Raw genomic sequence first — 21,021 nt, forward strand, 5'->3', positions numbered from 1 at the left:
TCATTTTTTTTCCAGGTCTCCTGGTTAGAAGATCCAAACTTTCCTCAGCCATATTTTTTCAAGCTACCTACATCCATCCATCCATCTTTATACTGAATATGGTCCAAATGCTTCCTCTGGGAATGACTGTTTCAGGACAGGTTGCATTGTGAGTATCACCACTGGTCTGAGGAACTAGGAGAAAGTGAAGACTGCAGATGCTGGAGAGTCAGAGTGGAAAAGCATGGCACGGGAAAAGCACAGCAGGTCAGGCAGCATCCAAGGAGCAGGAGAGTTGTTTTGAGCATAAGGCTTTCATCAGGAATGAAGAGAAGGAAGGGTGCTGAGAGATAAATAGGAGTGATGCTGGGGGAAAGTAGCTGGGAAGGTAATAGGTGGCTGCAGGTGGGGGGTAATAGTGATAGGTTGATTGGGAGGGTGGAGTGTATATGCGGGAAGGAAGATAGGTAGAACAGGTTTAGAGGGCGTTGCAGAGTTGGAGGCTTGGATCTGGGATAATGTGGTGAGAGGGGAGATTTGGAAACTAGTGAAGTCAATGTTGACGCCACTTGGTTGAAGGGTCTCAAGGCGGATAATGAGGGGTTCTTCCTTCAGTTGTCAGGTGGCTTTGATTTGGCAGTGGAGGAGGACCAGGACCTACTAATCTCTGGACCCACCCCTCCAACTGCAACAAGGACCGAACCTTCCAGCCTTCACCTTCCATCCCACTAATCTCTGGATACAGCGCATTATCCTCTGCCACTTCCACCACTCACAATCAGACTCCACCACTAGAGATATATTTCCCTTCCAAACCCTATCTGTGTTCTGCAGAGACCATTCCCTCTGTGACTCCCTTGTTAGGTCCATGTCTCCCACTAACCCACCCTTCACACCCAACTGCTTACCTTGCTGCCACAAAAGGTGTAAAACCTGTGCCACACCGTTCCCCCTCACTTCCATCCAAGGCCCCAAAAGATCTTTTCACATCCAGCAGAGATTTGCCTGCAGATCCACCCACCTCACCTACTGTGTCCATTGCTCTTGAGGTGGTCTCCTCTACACTGAGATGACAGGATGCCAACTTGCGGAGCTTTTCAGGGAACATCTCTGGGACACACACACCAAACAACCCCACCGCCCTGTTGCCAATTCCCCCTCCCACTCCTGCAAGGATATGCAAGTCCTGGGCCTCCTCCACCATCAAATCAAAGCCACCTGACAACCAGTGAAGAACACCTCATCTTCCGACTTGGGACCCTTCAACCATCAATATCAACTTCACCAATTTCTAAATCTCCCCTCTCCTCATATCCAACCCTTCAGCTTGGCACCACTCCCGTGACCTGTCCTACCCACCCATCTTCCTTCCCACCTATCCACTACACCCTTTCCACCAACCTATTGCAATTACTCCCCACCTGCATCCATCTATTGCCTTCCCAAGTGGGTCTTCTGGCCAAAGCTTTTATGTTTTAGAAGTAACCTGTATTGTCAAGGGGCGTGGCCAGCTCCCCAACTGTGCAGTTCAGAACCTTAGTTCAGTTCAGCAGTGGTGTGTGAAGAAAACACTGGAATGTCTCTCTCTCTCATTCTGCCCTTCTAACTTCAATCTGTAAGCCCCGGTTTCATTTTTACTCTATTTAACAGGGATTGTTTATTGGGACTGTTGTGTATTTTCAGAACAGCATAATTAAGTCTGGTTTGGATAAACTGAGTTCTGTGGGTATTCTGTTATTTACTTTTCATTCAAAATTTGAATAATTTTTTTGTCTGTTTTAAAACCTGGTAGTCAACCTAGCTAACTTACTCCAGGTAAACTTCACTGTACACTTACCGAAACAAATAGCAAAGTTATGGTCTGGGCTGCCGGCTTAAGAATGTTGAGTGTGGTCTGGCCTAGTCCATAACAAACTTCGCCCACAACTTCCATCCTGCCCTTAAATTCACTTGGTCTATCTCAGACACCTCCCTCCCCTTTCTTGACCTCTCCATTTCCATCTCTGGTGACAGTATCCAGGCGGACATTTACAATAAATGCACAGACACCCATAACTACCTGGATGACACCTTATCCCACCCAGTATCCTGCAAGAACTCCATCCTGTTTTCCCAATTCCTCTGCCTCTGTCACATCTGCTCGAACGAGGAGACATTCCACTCCCAAGCATCCCAGACGTCCACCTATTTTGGATGTGCTTTCTCCCTCCTTCATCATCCAGACAGCCCTCCACTGCAACTCCTCCATTCCCCACTCCATGCTCTAAACCACCCCCCTCCAAAATCAATAAAATAGGGTCCTCCTCTCAGCTACCACCCCACCAGTCCCTGCATCCAACATATCATCATTAAACACTTCCGCCAACACCAATTAGACCCCATGACCAAGAACATCTTCCCTCCCCACCCCCTCGCAAGGACCGCTCGTTTGCCAATCCTTGATTTGCACCACTGTCCCCACACCAATACCTCCCCCCGCCCCAATCCGCAGGTACCTTCTCCTGCAACCGTAAAAGATGCAAAACCTGCCGGCACACCACCCCCATCCCCTTACCCCTATCCAAGGCTCCAAACAGTCCTTCCAGGTGAGACAGAGGTTCACCTGCCTCTCCTCCAAACCCGCTTACTGTATCCGGTGCTTCCAATGTGGTCTTCACTACATCGGCGAGACCAAACATAAACTCAGGGCACATTTCACCAAGCATCTCAGCCAGGCAGGGACCATCCTGACCTCCCAGTCACCACCCAATTCAATTCCACGACATGACCATCTTCGGCCTCCTCCATTGCCACAGCAAATCACACCACTAATTGGAGGAACAACACTTCATCTTCCACCTGGGCATCCTACAGCTCGTAGGACTCATCAATGATTTCTCCAATTTCAAATAATCTCCCTCCCCAACCCCAACTCCTTTTCCAGCCCCTCCCCCTCCCTTTCAATCCTCTGACCGACCTTCCCTTCCAACTGACATCCGGATTCATTCCTCTAGTGACCAACCAGGTTGTGCCCTCTACCTGTGTTCACCGATCCCTAACCTCACCACCATGCCTCACTGCCCACCCAAAACAGCAAACACTGGTTTTACAGCACAGGGTGATGGCTTAACAAGGCTTGAAGCAGATAGCAGAGCTCCAGATTAAGTGAAATTTATGGAGATTGGGAGGTAGGAGGCCAGCAGTAGAGGAATGGAATTGTGTCTGGTGCTAGCAAAGACATGGATGAGAGATTCAACCGCAGATGGGCTGAGGTACTGATCATCACACTGGCATCGCGAGCAAGTTGCCCATATTACAAATCTAAATATAGCTTAGATCACTGACACTTTTCAACACATTAGCAATGAGGCATTTTTTCAGCCATCCATAGACACATACAAAGCAGCAAAAAGAGACAGTAGTAAAGAAAGGTAAACTTTTCAAAAATTTCACTATCAAGGAAACCAGGTAAAGAAAGCAAAGTTTGATAGGTCAAATTATAAGATGACAATGGATTCTTAGAATTACGGTTCTTTCACTGGGCAGCAGGAGAGACTGCATATTCCCAAGCTAGGAACGGAAAGATGAAGAAAATAACCCCAGAGTCCCTGAGCTTAGTCGCTCTCCAACAAGTTATGCCAGTGTAAGAGGTGGCGGCAGATAAACAGAACAAGCTCTTAAGTCGGCTACACTATTCAATGAGATCATGACTGATTTGTACCTTAGGTCCATTGACTGTGTTCCATAACTCTGAATACCCTTGGCCAACAGAAATCTGTCAACTTCAGTTTTAGAAAATCTCAACCTGGGCAAATGGTGCAATTCCTTACCAGCCGATTGGTATCCACAATCTAAAATGCCCACAAAGAAGACATCTATGAGTTCCAGGCTATCAATAAAGATTGCCTTAGCTTTGCAGGATCCCTATAAGTCACAGCTGTTCATCCACACTATAATAAAAGTCTTGATTCGGGAAGGTGACAGACCTGAAACATTAACTGAGTTTTTCCTTTTCCTCAGCTGCTGCCAGGTCTGCTGAAAATTTTCAATTTCTAGCTTCCATAGCATTAATTTTTCGAGTAATCTTAATTCCATTTAAAAGCCTTTGTATAGGTAACATTGTCATCGTTTTACTACACCATAGGGCTGGTCACTCATCAGGGAGGGGTAACTGATGGTGGTTTAACCTCAGGCGAGGGGACAGATTCAGAACGAGAGTCCTTCATGGTAGTCTCACAAGGTGGAGGAATTTAACCCGTGCTATTGACACCACTCTGTATCACAAAATTGCCATCCAGCCAACTAAGCTAATTGACTAGAATTAGTGAGGATTGCAGATGTTGGAGATTAGAGTTGAGAGTGTGGTGCTGGAAAAGCACAGCAGGTCAGGCGGCATCCGAGAAGCAGGAGAATCAACGTTTCGGGCAAAAGCCTGATGAAGATCTTTTACCTGGAATGTCGATTTTCCTACTCCTCGGGTGCTGCCTGACCTGCTGTGCTCAGTTGCTGGCCTCAGATTTTGTCAGCTCTTGCAAAAGGTCATTGCCAGTTTCCTTGACTAAATGTACAACTTCTCAGCTACCTATTAAACAAATGTGCAGCCAAGTCCTGGTTCACCTCAATTACACAAGGATCCAAAACTTGTTGGACACATTCAAATCAAACTACTTTTCCTATTCATAAGATGTGGGCATCGCTGGCTAAGCCCCTATTCCTAATTTTCCATCCCTAATCGTCTAGAGGGCAGTTAAGAGTCAAAAACAAGTTTTTGAAGTCACGTGTAGGCTAGACCAGGTAAGTTGGCAGATTTCCTTCCCTAAAGGATATTAAGGAACCTAATTTTTTTTATGACAATAGGAAAAGGTTTGGTGACCAACTTTAGACTAATTTTTTAGAGTCAAATTCACCATCCACCGCAGTATGATTCGAACTCACGCCCCCCAGAACATTGAGCTGGGATTCTGGATTAACAGTCCAGAGATATGACTGCAATGCCACCACCATCTCCTATACTTCCTATTACAAATCATAGAATATTTCAGGCAAATAGCCCACACCAGGAACTCAGTTACAATGACTTTCTCCAGGAATTGCCGAATTTAAACAGGTGAGATTGAGGTTCAGATTAAGATCAAAGTTGCATGTTCACAAGTCCTATCAAAAATTTTGAGATCAAAATCTTGGCGGCTATTTTAAGGTGTTGCATTGTGCATGCTAAGGGACCCCTGAATGGGACTTTAAACTTTGGTCCTACACCCGTTCTAAAGAAAGACTGCACACAAAATGCCACAACCTATTTTTCTCTCTTTACAAATAGTGACGGAATAGGTGTGTGCTTACAATAACTTGGTTTTATTTCCTTTTGACATGGATTGTATTTCATTATCATCTTCTAATTTACCTTCAGGATGACATTGCATATTGTCTTGATCTAATGGGTGCAGCCTTTCCTGACTGACTAGAAGAGTATTTATCTACTATGTTTGTATTGATTCTTTTGCTCATTGACTGCTTCAAAGATCTGACTCCATTAGCAACATTAACAATGTTCAATTGTTATTATACTGGTCCTGCAATACGGTCACTGCTGCTGAGGGAGCCCAACTCAGTTAGCGGACTTTGTGATTACACTGACCAAATTAAATGATCTTACCCTGGCTACAGCCACTTCTAACTCCCTATCCTGTGTTACTATTGGTCAATTAGTATGTGAAATAAAGGACACTGGTTTATAACAGAGGACAGACAGCATCAGTGGATAGAGAAACAGTTAACTATACATTGTCCTGGGGGTTATCCTGTGCCCCATCACATTCTCAGATACATTGGGACCAGATTTTCCATTCTATCTCACCCACTTTCACCCCACATCACCTTACACACTCTCACCCCCACCCTCAATTCCTTCAGTAAAAATCCATACCTCCACTGAACTTGGTGTTTGTTTCCTTACTTGTTTCATTGCCACCAGTATCGCCTTGCACCATTCTCCCTTTCATCACTTAACTTCCCCCACCTTAAAACCCATTATCAGCCACTGTCATCCACCTACATCCTTTGTACTTAATGATTATATCTTGAACATTTTCAGGTTCTAGCAAAGTCATCAACCTGAGATATTAATGGTTGCTCATTCCACAAATGCTACCTACTTGCAGAGTGTTTCATTTTCAGTATTTGCTCTTAATCCTAATGTACTCTTCACTTATAATGTCAACTTAAGCTCTCAGATCTGAGTCAGAAGCTAATAGGTTCAAGTCCCACGCCTGGCCTGAAGAATCAGAAATCAAAGCTTCTCATCTACTGCATGACCAAGGGAGCACTATGCTGTCAATTGCCATCTGTTGGATAAGAAATTAAACCAAAACTCTGGATATGACACAAAATAATCACGAGTCGCATTTCAAAGGGCAGATAAAGTCTCTGTAGAATCCTGGCCAATAACTAATATAATTTAAATAAATAAAGCAAGGAACGTTGGATACTAGAAATTCAAAATAAAGATCCAGTGCTAGAAGAAACTCAGCAGGTCTAGCAGCATCTGGGGAGACAAAAACAAGAATTAAGCTTGAGCCCAATGAGACTTCTTCAAAACAGAAACAAGACCGCCATTCATTATCCCACTGCTATTTGTGGGAGCCGGTTGTGCAAAAAAGTGCATTGCATTCATAAACAAGAGTGGCTGAACTTCAAGAAAGTGCTAAACTGACTGAAACGCTTTGGCAAACCCCTATCGTGAAAGGTGCTATGTAAATGCAATTATGCCAGTTGTTTTTACTTTGACTTCCAGGTTTCAACACTGAACCAACGTCCGGATCTCTGCTCTGAGGGCCCTATTGTTCACTGAGAGCCTGCGGGCCATCTATATGAGGGTGAGGAATTCAACCCCCCCCTCTCTCGAGCTGGCCAAGGTACCCCGGGCCTACACACCCCGCCTCCTGAACCCAGGTCACTCACTCGGTCCGACAGCAGCTCCCCCTCCTCCTGGCACAGGCGGTATAGGAACGACTTCTCCTCACGGCACAAGGTCTGCCGAGTGGTCAGAAAGTGAGTGCCCCCGACATTGAGCCGAACCCACTTATTATTCGGCTCTTTCCCCGCCGCCATCTTCAGCTGCCATCAGCCTCCACCTCCTCCCCACTACCCCGGCAACGCGCAGGCGTGAACCGAACCCAGCCCACCGCCACCACAACGCGCAGGCGTGAACCGAACCCAGCCCACCACCACCACAACGCGCAGGCGTGAAACGAACTCAGCCCACCACCACCACAACGCGCAGGCGTGAACCGAACACAGCCCACCACCACAACGCGCAGGCGCGCCCCTCTACAGTACTGTGCAAGCGCGCACTCGGCTCGGCCCCGCGCTGCATTGTGCAGTTGTAGTCAGCCGCCGAAAAGCGAGCTGGGAGTTGTAGTCTAAAAGGAGGATAGGTTCCGGCTCTGTAGAATGGGGCTTTGTGCTAATAATAGAGCAAGCTTTAGTCGTAACATTTAAAAGCCTTTCTTAGTAATGGACTGTTAAAAAAAAGAGCGAGAAAGAAAGTGATAAAATTTAAAGCAGGGTTAAGGTGGAAAATTCTTCCAGGAAAAAGTGAGGACTGCAGATGCTGGAGATCAGAGCTGAAAATGTGTTGCTGGAAAAGCGCAGCAGGTCAGGCAGTATCCAAGGAGCAGGAGAATCGATGTTTCGGGCATAAGCCCTTCTTCAGGAATGCATTCTAACTAATTGTCAATAGTTAGTGTACAGTCAATAAGATTAGGGAATAAGAAGGAAATATGATATTGCAGTAATAACAGAGTTAGCTCAAGGAAAGGTCGAGGCAAAAGTGAGGACTGCAGATGCTGGAAACCAGAATTTAGATCAGAGTGGTGCTAGAAAAGCACAGCAGGTCAGGCAGCATCCGAGGAGCAGGAAAATCGACGTTTCGGGCAAAAGTCCTTCATCAGCCCTGAGGAAGGGCTTTTGACCGAAATGTCGATTTTCCTGCTCCTCGGATGCTGCCTGAACTGCTGTGCTTTTCCAACACCACTCTGATCTAAACTCAAGGAACGGTCTGACTGGGGCAGAAATTTTGACACAGAAATATTTAAGAAACAGCAGAAAACAAAGGAAAGGAAAGGTGGTGCTGGTGGTGAAGGAATGCATTGCAGTGTTAGAGGAAGGATACCTCAAAGGGTTCAACTTGGCTAGAGCTAGGGAACAAAACAAAATGCATATAATGTCCTTGCTCCATGCAGTCTCTAGGCTGCCAAATTACACAGTAGTTATAAAGGGGGACTTTAATAGATTAGGATACTGGTAGTGTGGAAGAATGTTAATAATAATGTCCCCTAGTTATCAGTATTAGGACCCTTGCTATTCTTGATATAGATTAATGATCTAGATCTTAGCATGCAAAAGATAATTGCAAAGTTTGCAGATGACACAACATTTGGGAGAGCTGTAACTAAGAAATGACAGTGTAGAACTTCAAAAGGGTATGGACAATTTGGTGCAGTAGGCAGATAGGTAGCAGGTGAGTTCAATGCAGAAAGATGATGCAGTTTTGGGGCTACAGGAGCAGAGGATCCTGGGTGTATACAAGCACAGATGAAAAGTGGCAGGATAGGTGGAGAGCAGTAAATAAAGCTTAGTGCCCTCAGCTTTATTAATAGATGCAAAAACTACAAGGGCAAGAAGATATTGAACATTTATAGGACACATGCTAGGACAAGGCATCAACTGGATTATTGTGTACAGTTCTGCACACCACATTTAGAACACATCGAAGAGAATACAGAAGTGATTTAGAAGAATGGTTCTAGAGAGAAGGAACTTCAGTCCAGGGAACAGATTGAAGTGTGAAGAGAAGGCAGCGAAGAGAAGATCAGATAGAGGTTTCAAAAATGAGGAGTGGATGGGATAGAATGTACAGGAGGAATCTGTTCACACTCATAATAGGATCAAGGATGAGGGGACATAGATTTAAACTTTTTGCAAGAGGTGTAAAAATAAACATTTGCACTCCGAGGATTTTGTTTCTGAGCTGTAGCCAAATGACTTTTATCCTTGAACCCTTGGAAACACGCTTTTTTCCTCGAAATGTGGTGGAGGCAGGTTTAATTGAGACATTCAAGAGAGCCCTGGCCAATTATTTGGATTGACATAACGTACAAAAGATATAGAAAAACAGCAGGAGAGTGGTGCTGAGTAATGATTCCCACAAAGAACCAGTGGAAAATTGATGGGTAAAATAGCCTCCTTTATGGTGTAATGCTGCTTTTTGATCTATCAAGAATGCAACCACACATGCTTTCTGCCCAAGGTTTTTAATCTAACTTGCCTAACTAATCGTTAAGATATTTTTACTCAAGCTATGTTACAAAAGAGTGCAATGCAAGTTGGCTAAAAGTCAAAATTAATTCATCAAATGTAAAGGATAAAGATTTATATTTGCACCTTAAATGTTACTAATAACAAGTTACTCTAGCACCTAAGCAGAATTGTTACAATAATTTTTAGTTGCCTCAGTGTCACAATGCACAAGCTAAAATGATTAAAGCTGGTGAGCTTCCAGAGATGTTTATTTCCTCACTTCGGAATTAGTTAAAAAATATAATAGTAAAACATTAACAAAAAGTATAGACTCAAAAGTATCAATCAGTCAATTCATCTTTCAATGAGGGGCAGCACGGAGGCTCAGTGGTTACCACTACTGCCTCACAGCGCCAGGGAACCTGGGTTCGATCCCAGCCTCGGGTAACTGTTTATGTAGAGTTTGCATATTCTCCCCATGTCTGCAGGGGTTTCTTCCAGGTGCTCTGGTTTCCTCCAAAGATGGTTAGAGACAAACAAAACTGCAGATGCTGGAACCCAAAGTAGACAGGCAGGCAGCTGGAAGAACACAGCAAGCCAGGCAGCATCAGGTTGTGCAGACATCAATGTTTCAGATGTAAGCCTTGTTCAGGACTGGGGGTGGGTGTAGGGAGAGCTGCAGATTGGGGGTGGGGTAGTAGATGGCAGGAGCAGGGTGGTAAACTGGGGATAGGTGAAGACAGGTAGCGGGTATAACCTGATTGGTCAATGGGAGGAATGGATTCGGTTGGTGGTAGGGAGCAGTGGAAGGGAGGGGGAGGCGCTGAAGATGTGCAGGTTAGGTGAATTGGCTATGCTAAATTGCCCATTGTGTTCAGGGATGTGTAGACTAGGTGCATTGGTCAGGGGTAAATATAGGATAATAGGGTATGGGAACGGGTCTGGTGGGTTACTCTTTGGAGAGTCAGTGTGGACTTGTTAGGCCATAGGTCCTGTTCTCAGACAGTAGGGTTTCTACGAACTGGAACAGGTATAATCAGGCTATGTCACTCACCACCACATTTCAAATTTTCATGAGTCTAATTCCACCCATTTTACAGGAAGTGTATTCCAGATGAAGTCACGCAACACAGAAACAGACTCTTTCGTCCAAGTCATTCAGCAAATTAAAGACTGCTCTTACATGGCCCTCATGCATTTATCTTTGCTAATTACAGTATCCAAAATCATCATTTATATAAATGATTTGAACATGAACATAGGAAATATCATTAGTAAGCTTGCAGATGACACCAAAATTGGACAGCAAAGAAGGCTACCTCAGAGTACAATGGGATCTTGATTAGATGGGCCAACGGGCTGAGGAGTGGCAGATGAAATTTAGTTTAGGTAAATGTGAGGTGCTGCATTTTGGAAAGGCAAATCAGGGCAGGACTTATACACTTAATGGTAAGGCCCTGGGGAGTGTTTTTGAACAAAGAGACCTTGGAGTGCAGATTCATACTTCCTTGAAAGTGGAGTTGCAGGTAGGTAGGATAGTGAAGGCGGCATTTGGTACAATTTTGTTTGTTGGACAAAGCATTGAGTATAGGAGTTGGGAGGTCATATTGTGGCTGTACATGACACTAATTAGGCCACTTTTGGAATAGTGTGCGCAATTCTGATCTCCCTGCTATGGGAAGGATGTTCTGAAACTTGAGTTCAGAAAAGATTTACAAGAATGTTGCAAGGTTTGTGAGACAAGAGAGAGGCTGAATGGACTGGGGCTGTTTTGCCTGGAACATTAGAGGCTGAGGAGAGACACTATAGAGGTTATAAAGTCATGAAGGGCACGGATAGGATAAATAGACAAGGTCCTGTGTCAACTTCTCGCTCCTACTTCATAATATTTTTTATTCACTGAAGGCTTTAGCTATGGAGACCCACTTTGCTCCCTCCATTGGGCTTAAGATCCCACAACACTAGAGGTATACAGCATGGAACCTGACCCTTCAGTCCAACTTGTTCATACTGATCAAATATCCTAAACTAATCTATTCCTATTTGCCAGCATTTGACCCATATCCCTTTAATACCTTCCTATACATGTACCACCCAGATGCCTTTTAAATGATGTAATTGTACCAGCCTCCACCACATCCTCCGGCAGCTCATTCCATTTATGCACCACTCTCCATGAAAAAGTTGTCCCTTAAGTCCCTTGTAAATCTTCTCCACTCACCCTAAACCTATGCCCTCTAGTTTTGGACTCCTCCAACCCTAAGAGAAAGACCTTGGCTATTCACCCTATGCCATTCAATTTTATAAACCTCTGCAATTCACCCTTCAGTAGCTGACACTCCAGGGAGAACCACCTGTTCAATGATACGAAGGCATATCTTCGCCATAACCTAATCACTGCTTTTATGATGTTGGTTAACAGTCTTTTTGGTAAAGCCTAGTTTTGTTATTCCTCTGAGATTCCATTGGCACTGTAATCTCAGGCTTTGTAACCATTTCTGGTTTTTGGTCAACTCTCTTTAGCTTGGATATAACCCTCTTCAGTGATTTGGGTGGCATAGGCTGTGGTAACACAGCAAGTTTGCCCACTTCATGTACAGATATGAGCACCACCTGCAAGTCTGGTGCTGTAGTTGTTGCCCATCAACAATTATGCTTGAATGGAGTGGCATATTTGGTTATTTTAGAAGACAGTAAGAGTTAAAGCATTGACATGAGTCTGAAGTCACATCTGAAGGACTAGATATTCTTCCAGAAGGACAATAGCATTGCCAGATGGGTGTTTCCAACAATCAATGATCATGGTCACCTTCGAGACTAGCTTTCAATTTATAATTTATTCATTAAATTTAAATTCCACCAGCTGCCATGATAGGATTTGCATCCCCTATTATTACTATTATTTGAAGCCTGGATTACTAGTCCAGTGACATTACCACTGTCTGGCCATCTTCCCTTAACTTCCGGCTTCAAATCTGCACTTCAAAAAAGGTACGTAATTGAATGTGAAGCCAGGCTGCACTTGTGAGCTGCCAATCTTTTTGGAGCAAGTGAACTCATAAGTCAAGTTCATAACAGAGGCAAGGGTTGATTATAAAATTGCCAGAATGCCTCATCCCTTTTAACATTTGTCCCAGCTGGTGTTACAATTTCTCTCTGGGATTCCATTGGCACTGCAATCTCAGGCTTTGTAACAACCATTTCTGGCTTTGGATTAACTCGCTTTGGCTTGGGTATAACCCTCTTCAGTGATTTGGGTGGCTTAGGCTGTGGTAACGCAGCAGGTTTGCCCACTTCAAGCACAGAGATAACCTTAGGCCAGTTCCTGGTTAACTTCGGCTGCTCTTCAATACGCTGCTGGAGGTTCCTCGACAGTCTCTCACAGGCAAGGAGCTCCGCAGTCCAGACACCTTTAAACAGCAGAATGAGGAAAGTGACCCAAACAATCGACCAATTTCTGTCCCTATCCCAAACAATTACTGACAATTTCTCAATCAGGAGTCTCTCTGCAGTGACACGCAAATGTCAGCGGTGGCCCAGTTGGTTACACTTTGGCCTTGTAATCAGAAGATGGATTCACATCCCACTCCAGAGAATGGAGCACAAAGATCCAAGGCTGACCCTCTCTAGGAGTGCTGCATAGTTCAGGTGAGTCATTAAAGGTTCCACCAGCCGCCTCGCAGGATATAAAAGTCCCCTAAACAATTCGATGAATAAGGATCTTGATGTCTTGTTTAACATTTGTTCTTGAACCAACACTAAACAAGAATAAAAATGGAGAATCAAAGGAAATTTAAAGGGGACGCTGAGAAAATGGCAGTGTGGGCAATTCATTGAGTAACCGAAGTGAGAAACTGAAGAGTAAGAGAGTAATTATTGTACATTTTGCACAAACTCTTGTTCATCTGACCTCCAGGCAATATAGAGCCATTCTGCTATATTGCTTCTGAAAGGACAACCATCTCAATCCAGGATTCAATCTACTTAAGCTTCGATGCATTGCTTCCTTAGCGAATATGACTGTAACTGCGTACATTTAACTTTGCACTGATCATAATCAACTATTCTAATCCCACTTTCGAGCACCTGGCATCCATTTTGCCAGAGGGGCGAGGAGAGGTGAAGCAAGGGCTGCTGGGAAGGCTGAGTTTTCCCACATTAAAAAAGGGACTTAACCCGCGAGTTGGACCTCCATTTGCCGAAAGGTGCGAGGGAGGAACGAGGACTTCTGGGAAGTCATATTTGTGTAGTTGCATTGTGGGTTACAGTCAGGGATTGAAAGGGATTTCCTCTGGCCATTCCCTCAACAATAAGTATACCGTTGTGGATACTGTTTGGGGGGGGGGGGGGGGGGGGAAGGAGGGGGGAGGACTTACCAGGGGAAAGCAGTGTGATACAGGGATCTGCCACAGAGTCTGTCCCTGCTGCTCAGAAGGGGAAGAGGAGCAGAGCAGTACTCATTGGGGACGCCATAGTTAGGGACAGATTGGAGGTTTTGTGGGGACGAGAGAGACTCATGGTTGGTGTGTTGCCTCCCAGGTGCCAGGGTTCGTGATGTCTCTGATAGTGTTTTTAGGATCCTTAAGGTGGAGGGTGAGCAGCCCCAAGTCGTGGTCCACATAGGCACCAACGACATAGGAAAAGAGATGGGGATTTAAGACAGAAATTCAGTGAGCTAGGATGGAAGCTTAGAGCTAGGACGAACAGAGTTGTTGTCTCTGGTTTGTTGCCCATGCCATGTGCCAGTGAGGCAAGGAATAGGGAGAGAGAGGAATTGAACACGTGGCTACAGGGATAGTGCAGGGAGGGAGAGTTTTGGATTCTTGGATAATTGGGGCTCTTTCTGGGGTAGGTGGGGCCCCTACAAGCAGGATGGTCTTCATCTGAATCAGAGGGGTACCAATATCCTGGTGGGGGGGGGGTGGAATTCACTAAGGCTATTGGGGTGTGTTTAAACAATCCAGCAGGGGGATGGGAACCAAAATTGTAGTTCAAGTATAGAAAAGGTTGAGAATAGAGAGGTCCAAAATCAAGTTTTAGGGATGCAAGATGGCACCAGCAAGCAAGAAGTATGTCTACTTCAACGCCAGGAGCATCCGGAATAAGGTGGATGAACTTGCAGCATAGGTTGGTAACTGGGACTTCGATGTTGTGGCCATTTCAGAGACATGGATAGAGCAGGGACAGGAATGGTTGTTGCAGGTTCCAGGATTTAGATGTTTCAGTAAGAACAGAAGATGGTAAAAGAGGGGGAGGTGTGGCATTGTTGGTCAAGGACAGTATTACAGTTGCAGAAAGGATGTTTGGGGATTCGTCAACTGAGGTAGTATGGGCTGAGGTTAGAAACAGGAAAGGAGAGGTCAACTTGTTGGGAGTTTTCTATAGGCCTCCGAATAGTTTCAGAGATGTAGAGGAAATGATAGTAAAGATGATTCTCGATAGGAGTGAGAGAGACAGTAGTTGTCATGGGGGACTTCAACTTTCCAAATATTGACTGGGAACACAATACTACGAGTACTATAGTTGGGTCAGTTTTTGTCAAGTGTGTGCAGGAGGGCTTCCTGACACAGTATGTAGACAGGCCAACAAGGGGCGAAGCCACATTAGATTTGGTACTGGGTAATGAGCCCGGCCAGGTGTTAGACTTGGAAGTAGGTGTGCACTTTGGTGATAGCGATCACAATTCTGTTATGTTTACTTTAGTGATAGAAAGGGATAGGTGTATCCCACTGGGCAAGAGTTACAGCTGGGGGAAAGGCAATTATGATGCAATTAGGCAAGCTTTAGGAAGAAAAGGATGGGGAAGGAAACTGCAGGGGATGGGCACATTAGAAATGGGGAGCTTATTCAAGGAAAAGCTACTGTGTCCTCTTGATAAGTATGTACCTGTCAGGCCTGGAGGAAGCTGTAGAGTGCGCGAGCCGTGGTCTACGAAGGAAGTGGACTCTCTGGTCAAGAGGAAGGCGGCGGCTTATGTTAGGATCTGATGTGAAGGCTCAGTTAGGGCACTTGTGGGTTACAAGGTAGCCAGGAAAGACCTAAAGAGAGAGCTCAGGAGAGCCAGGAGGAGACATGAGAAGTTGTTGGCAGATAGGATCAGGGTAAACCCTAAGGCTTTCTATAGGTATTTAAGGAAGAAAAGAATGACGAGAGTAAGATTAGGGCCAATCAAGGATAGTAGTGGGAAGTTGTGTGTAGAGTCAGAGGAGATAGGGGAAGCACTAAATGAATATTTTTCAACAGTATTCACTCTAGAAAACGACAATATGGTCAAGGAGATTACTGAGATACAGGCTACTAGACTAGGTGGGATTGAGGTTCACAAGGAAGAGGTATTAGAAATCCTGCAGAGTGTGAAAATAGATAAGTCCCCTGGACCGGATGGGATTTATACTAGGATCCTCTGGGAAGCCAGGGAGGAGATTGCCGAGCCTTTGGCATTGATCTTTAAATCGTCATTGTCTACAGGAATAATGCCAGAAGACTGGAGGAAAGCAAATGTGGTTCCCCTGTTCAAGAAGGGAAGTAGAGACAACCCTGGTAATTATAGACAAGTGAGCCTAATTTCAGTTGTTGGTAAAGTATTGGAAAAGGTTATAAGAGATAGGATTTATAATCATCTAGAAAAGAATAATTTGATTAGGGATAGTCAGCGCGGTTTTGTGAAAGGTAGGTCGTGCCTCACAAACCTTATGGAGTTCTTTGAGAAGGTAACCAAACAGGTGGATGAGAGTAAACTGGTTGATGTGGTGTATATGGATTTCAGCAAGGCGTTTGATAAGGTTCCCCACAGTAGGCTTTTGTACAAAATGCGGAGGAATGGGATTGTGGGAGATATAGCAGTTTGGATCAGTAACTGGCTTGCTGAAAGAAGACAGAAGGTGGTGGTTGATGGGAAATGTTCATCCTGGAGTCCAGTTACTAGTGGTGTACCGCAAGGGTCGGTGTTGGGTCCACTGCTGTTCGTCATTTTTATAAACGACCTGGAGGAGGGCGTAGAAGGGTGGGTTAGTAAATTTGCAGACGACACGAAGGTCGGTGGAGTTGTGGATAGTGACGAAGGATGTTGCAGGTTACAGAGACACATAGATAAGCTGCAGAGCTGGGCTGAGAGGTGGCAAATGGAGTTTAATGCGGACAAGTGTGAGGTTAGATTACTTAGTGTGGAAACAGGCCCTTCGGCCCAACAAGTCCACACCGACCCGCCGAAGCGCAACCCACCCATAACCCTATATTTACCCCTTACCTAACACTACAGGCAATTTAGCATGGCCAATTCACCTGACCTGCACATCTTTGGACTGTGGGAGGAAACTGGAGCACCCGAAGGAAACCCACGCAGACACGGGGAGAACGTGCAAACTCCACAGGTGATTCACTTTGGTCGGAGTAAGTGGAATGCAAAGTACTGGGCTAATGGTAAGATTCTTGGTAGTGTAGATGAGCAGAGAGATCGGTGTCCAGGTACACAGATCCTTAAAAGTTGCCACCCAGGTTGACAGTTGTTAAGAAGGCATACAGTGTTTTAGCTTTTATTAATAGAGGAATCGAGTTCCAGACCATGAGGTGATGCTACAGCTGTACAAACTCTGGTGCGGCCACACTTGGGAGTATTGTGTACAGTTCTGGTCACCACCTTATAAGGATGTGGAAGCTTTGGAAAGGGTGCAGAGGAGATTTACTAGGATGTTGCCTGGTATGGAGGGAAAGTCTTATGAGGAAAGGCTGAGGGACTTGAGGCTGTTTTCGTTAGAGAGAAGAAGGTTGAGAGGTGACTTAATAGAGACATATAAGATAATGAGAGGATTAGATAGGGTTGACTGAAAGAGTCTTTTTCCAAGAATGGTGATGGTGAGCACAAGGGGGCATTGCTTTAAATTGAGGGGTGATAGATATAGGACAGATGTCAGAGGTAGTTTCTTTACTCAGAGTAGTAAGGGTCTTAGTTCAGTATGTAGTATACCATGAATCCCCATTCTATTGTTGTGAGATTTTTAAAAGTTCATTAATGAGTGAATTTGTTATGTAGGTGTCGCTGGCAAGCCAGTGTTTATTGCCCATTCTTAACTGGGGCAAGAAGAGTGAATCACATTGCTGTGGGTCCAGGGTCACATGCAGGCCAGACCAGGTAACTAACAGATTTCCTTCCCCAAAGAACATTAACCAACCAGGTGTGATGACACTGGCTTTAAGAGGTGCACTTCTTGAAGAGAGGTTTTAAGACAGAGATGAGCAGTCTATTTGGATCCAATAAAATGAACAGCTTGAAGGACATTGAAATGTTTTTTTTTAAATTGGAACAGTGGAAGCAGGCTGAACAGGTGGGTTAGGCTTCCAAAGGTCCAGAACTTTTAGTTTTTTTTTTAAAGTTTTCAGCAGTTGATGCTGGGTCTTGAAGCTGGGTGGAAGTTGCAGTACATCTCTCCCTGTTCTGAGTTTTATCTTTATGCTTTTCTTCCTAGACTGGAGAGTTGCTTGTCAGACAATCTATTTTTCTAAACTTGCCTTTTGCCAAGGGTGTGTTTATGGAATGTTACTAAATTGGAACATTAATTAGTAATAGTTACTGTATCTATTATTCTGTTAAGTTTTGATAGAGTTGTTATTCCAATTTCTTCTTTCACCTGGTGTATCTTAAAATACACTGTATGAATAGTGTTTTGCTTCAAACCAGTCAGTGACCAAATTGCACCTGGAACACAGTTGCCATGAGAAAACATTAGGGTCGAGACCATCATAATATATTTTGAGGGTGTTTGGTCTAGTCATAACACAGATTATAGAGAACCAATTTATGACAAATCAACAACTGCTACATGGTCAGCTCTTTATTCCAGACTTCACGGACTTCAAATTTCACCATTTGCCATGCTGGGATTTGAACTCAGAATATTGGCCTGGGATTCTGGATTGCCAGTCCAGTGACATAACCAGTATGCTACCACGTGGTCTAATGCAAGAGGAGTAATTTCCTTTTCACTCAACAGCCCCCCCACCCCCAAAGATAAAACTATAGTAACTCAAAATAAGACTGATACCTGGGATGAAAGGATTGTCCTATGAGAAGATAGAGTAGGCTACATTTACATTCCCTTGAATTTAGAAATGAAATAATTTCATTGAAACAAAATTCTTTATGACCTTGATGGGATGAATACAAGAGCATGTTTCCTCTGGATGGAAAAGGGGTGACCATCTCCAGATAGCTGTTAATTATTGATAAGGAATTCCATTTTCAGTATTGTTAAAAAGAGATACACTAAAGCTATTCACCTTGAGTTTTCTATTTGTTCAAAGCATTTAGGCATCACGAGCAAGGTCAGTATTTATTGCCCATTTCTAATTGCTCAGGAGGACAGTTAAAGAGTCAATCACATTGAGAATCTGATGTCCACAGAAAAGGACAGACCAGAAAAGGTTGGCAAATTTCCTGAAGGACATTAAGGGTTTTCACAATAATTAACCGTGGTTGCCTTCAGGCTAGGTTCTCTTCCAGATTTTTATTGAATTCAAATTTCATCATCTCCTATAGTGTGATTTTAACCCACGCCCTCAGAACATTAGTCAAGAGTTCTAGATTACTAGCCATTGACAGTGCCACTACCTCACCGCCTTCTTAGTCATCAAGACAGAATCACAAGAAGAGCAAATCACAAAGGGAGCAACAATTAATATCTCATGGAGAAAAGAAGTTATTGATTGGTTGGCAAAATTGAGTAGACAACTCAGACAGACAATCTGAATATAAAGGCAGATCAGGCTCAAAGGACAATTCTGCTCCTTTTGCTCATGTTTTATGTCACTCATACCAGGTAGAACTCACTAAATAAGACAAAAATAAATTGGTGAAATAGCCTTTTATTTAAGATCAGGTTCCTATATCTGATTTTACGTTGATGGCTCATTTAATTCTGGAGCCAAAAAATCTTGGGATGGATCCAGTCAGATTTCTGCATTTCTAAATTAGATGAAAAGGATAATAGGGACTTCATAGGCTCCAAGGAACAAACAATGTATACCCTGGTGGTCCAATGGATATAGGAATGGAGACATGGGATTCAGGGTTACTCTAACAGCTCTCCTGCACTCAGCTAAGACCAATGTCTGCTGGAGTGAACTTTCGCAATTATTTTCAATTAGGGCAAATTAAGACTAAAAACAAATTATTTTCAATTGCACAAAAACAAATAAGGTGTGGTTGCATTTTCTTTGTTTTCTGGCCTTGGTAGTTTCAATTCTCCGAATGTTTCTCCAGCTCCCCTAATGCTTTCTTCAATTTCTGATGGATAATATTCATCTCAACCCAGTGACCTATAAAAATGAGACAGCTTTGCTAGAGTCACAATGCAAATTTGCAAGACAAATCATTTTCCTTCATGATCATTTTTAAGGCATGCATGTGCAGTGTTCAGGGGCGGGGTGGGGGAGAGCAGGACAGAGGGAAGAATTAGCTACCAATGATCTCCGACTTATCGCCAAGCTTTGAATGTAAAGCACCCTTCCAAAACCCTCTTCTCTGAACTTGAATGGAAAAGGTATCACTGTTTTGCCCAGCATGGTTCATTGAAGAATAAGGAGTTTCCCAGTATTCAAAATTCCATCAGTCTATTTCCTAGCAACCAAGATCTAGATCAAGCACAGCCTGGGGGCCACATTTGAACCATTTCTGGGAGGAAAACTGCCCAAGGCTTCACTCAACATATTTCCAGTCAACCGGCAAAATTGATCAGCTGAGCTTAAATGGTCAATAGGGCCTGGCGACAGCTCATGGCAGAATCAAAGAATCATAGAATTCCAACATGGTGGAAAGGAGGCCAATCAGTTCAACAAATCTGCACAGCCCCTCCAAAGAGCATCCCACCAGACCCCAACCCTATTTAAAGAAACCTCACATTTCCTACGGAGAAAGTTTAGGACTGCAGATGCTGGCGATCAGATTAGAGAATGGTGGTGCTGGAAAAGCACAGCCGGACAGGCAGCATCCGAGGAGCAGGAGAGTCAGAGTCATACAGCATGGAAACAGACCCTTCGGTCCAACCTCTTCATGCCGACCAGATATCCCAACACAATCTAGTCCCACCTGCCAGCACCTGGCCCATATCCCTCCAAACCTTTCTATTCATATACCCATCCAAATGCCTCTTAAATATTGCAATTGTACCAGCCTCCACCACATCCTCTGGCAGCTCATTCCATACACGTACCACCCTCTATGTGAAAAAGTTGCCCCTTAGGTCTCTCATATATCTTTTCCCTCTCACCCTAAACCTATTCCCTCTAGTTCTGGACTCCCCGACCCCAAGGAAAAGACTTTGTCTATTTACCCTATCCATGCCCCTCAATTTTGTAAACCTCTACAAGGTCACCTCTCAGCCTCTGACGCTCCAGGGAAAAGAGCCCCAGCCTGTTCAGCCTCTCCCTGTAGTTCAGATCCACCAACCCTGGCAATATCCTTGTAAATCTTTTCTGAACCATTTCAAGTTTCACAACATCTTTCTGATAGGAAGGAGACCAGAATTGCACGCAATATTCCAACAGTTACCTAACCAATGTCCTATACAGCCACAACATGATCTCCCAAATCCTGTACTCAATACCCTGACCAATAAAGGAGAGCATACCAAATGCCTTCTTCACTATCCTATCTACCTGCCACTCCACTTTCAAGGAGCTGTGAACCTGCACTCCAAGGTCTTTGTTCAGCAATACTCCCTAGGACCTTACCATTAAGTGTATAAGTCCTGCTAAGATTTGCTTTCCCAAAAT

The 21,021-nt window shown here is 44.3% G+C and overlaps 2 protein-coding genes across 5 annotated transcripts in view; both read right to left on the reverse strand.

Annotated features, from left to right (window-relative positions):
• The window catches only part of LOC122542256 (BTB/POZ domain-containing protein KCTD5-like), a 28,365-nt gene extending 21,242 nt beyond the window's left edge, over nt 1-7,123 (reverse strand). Inside the window, exon 1 of one of the 2 annotated variants that reach the window (XM_043679804.1) lies at nt 6,916-7,123. In XM_043679804.1, coding sequence (XP_043535739.1) covers nt 6,916-7,065 — 150 coding nt within the window. In that variant the 5' untranslated portion in view covers nt 7,066-7,123. The remainder of the gene's footprint in view (nt 1-6,915) is intronic. The other variant, XM_043679805.1, reaches the window with a different exon arrangement.
• A 4,985-nt stretch (nt 7,124-12,108) lies between these two features.
• The window catches only part of LOC122542257 (testis-expressed protein 33), a 27,634-nt gene continuing 18,721 nt past the window's right edge, over nt 12,109-21,021 (reverse strand). For 2 of the 3 annotated variants that reach the window (XM_043679807.1, XM_043679806.1), the window contains one exon: nt 12,109-12,665. In XM_043679807.1, the coding sequence (XP_043535742.1) occupies nt 12,325-12,665 (341 nt within the window). In that variant the 3' untranslated portion in view covers nt 12,109-12,324. Of the gene's footprint in view, nt 12,666-18,707; nt 19,567-21,021 lie in introns of those variants that run through there. The other variant, XM_043679808.1, reaches the window with a different exon arrangement.

The sequence above is a fragment of the Chiloscyllium plagiosum genome, chromosome 39, assembly GCF_004010195.1.
Source record: "Chiloscyllium plagiosum isolate BGI_BamShark_2017 chromosome 39, ASM401019v2, whole genome shotgun sequence".
In the NCBI taxonomy this organism is placed as follows: domain Eukaryota; kingdom Metazoa; phylum Chordata; class Chondrichthyes; order Orectolobiformes; family Hemiscylliidae; genus Chiloscyllium; species Chiloscyllium plagiosum.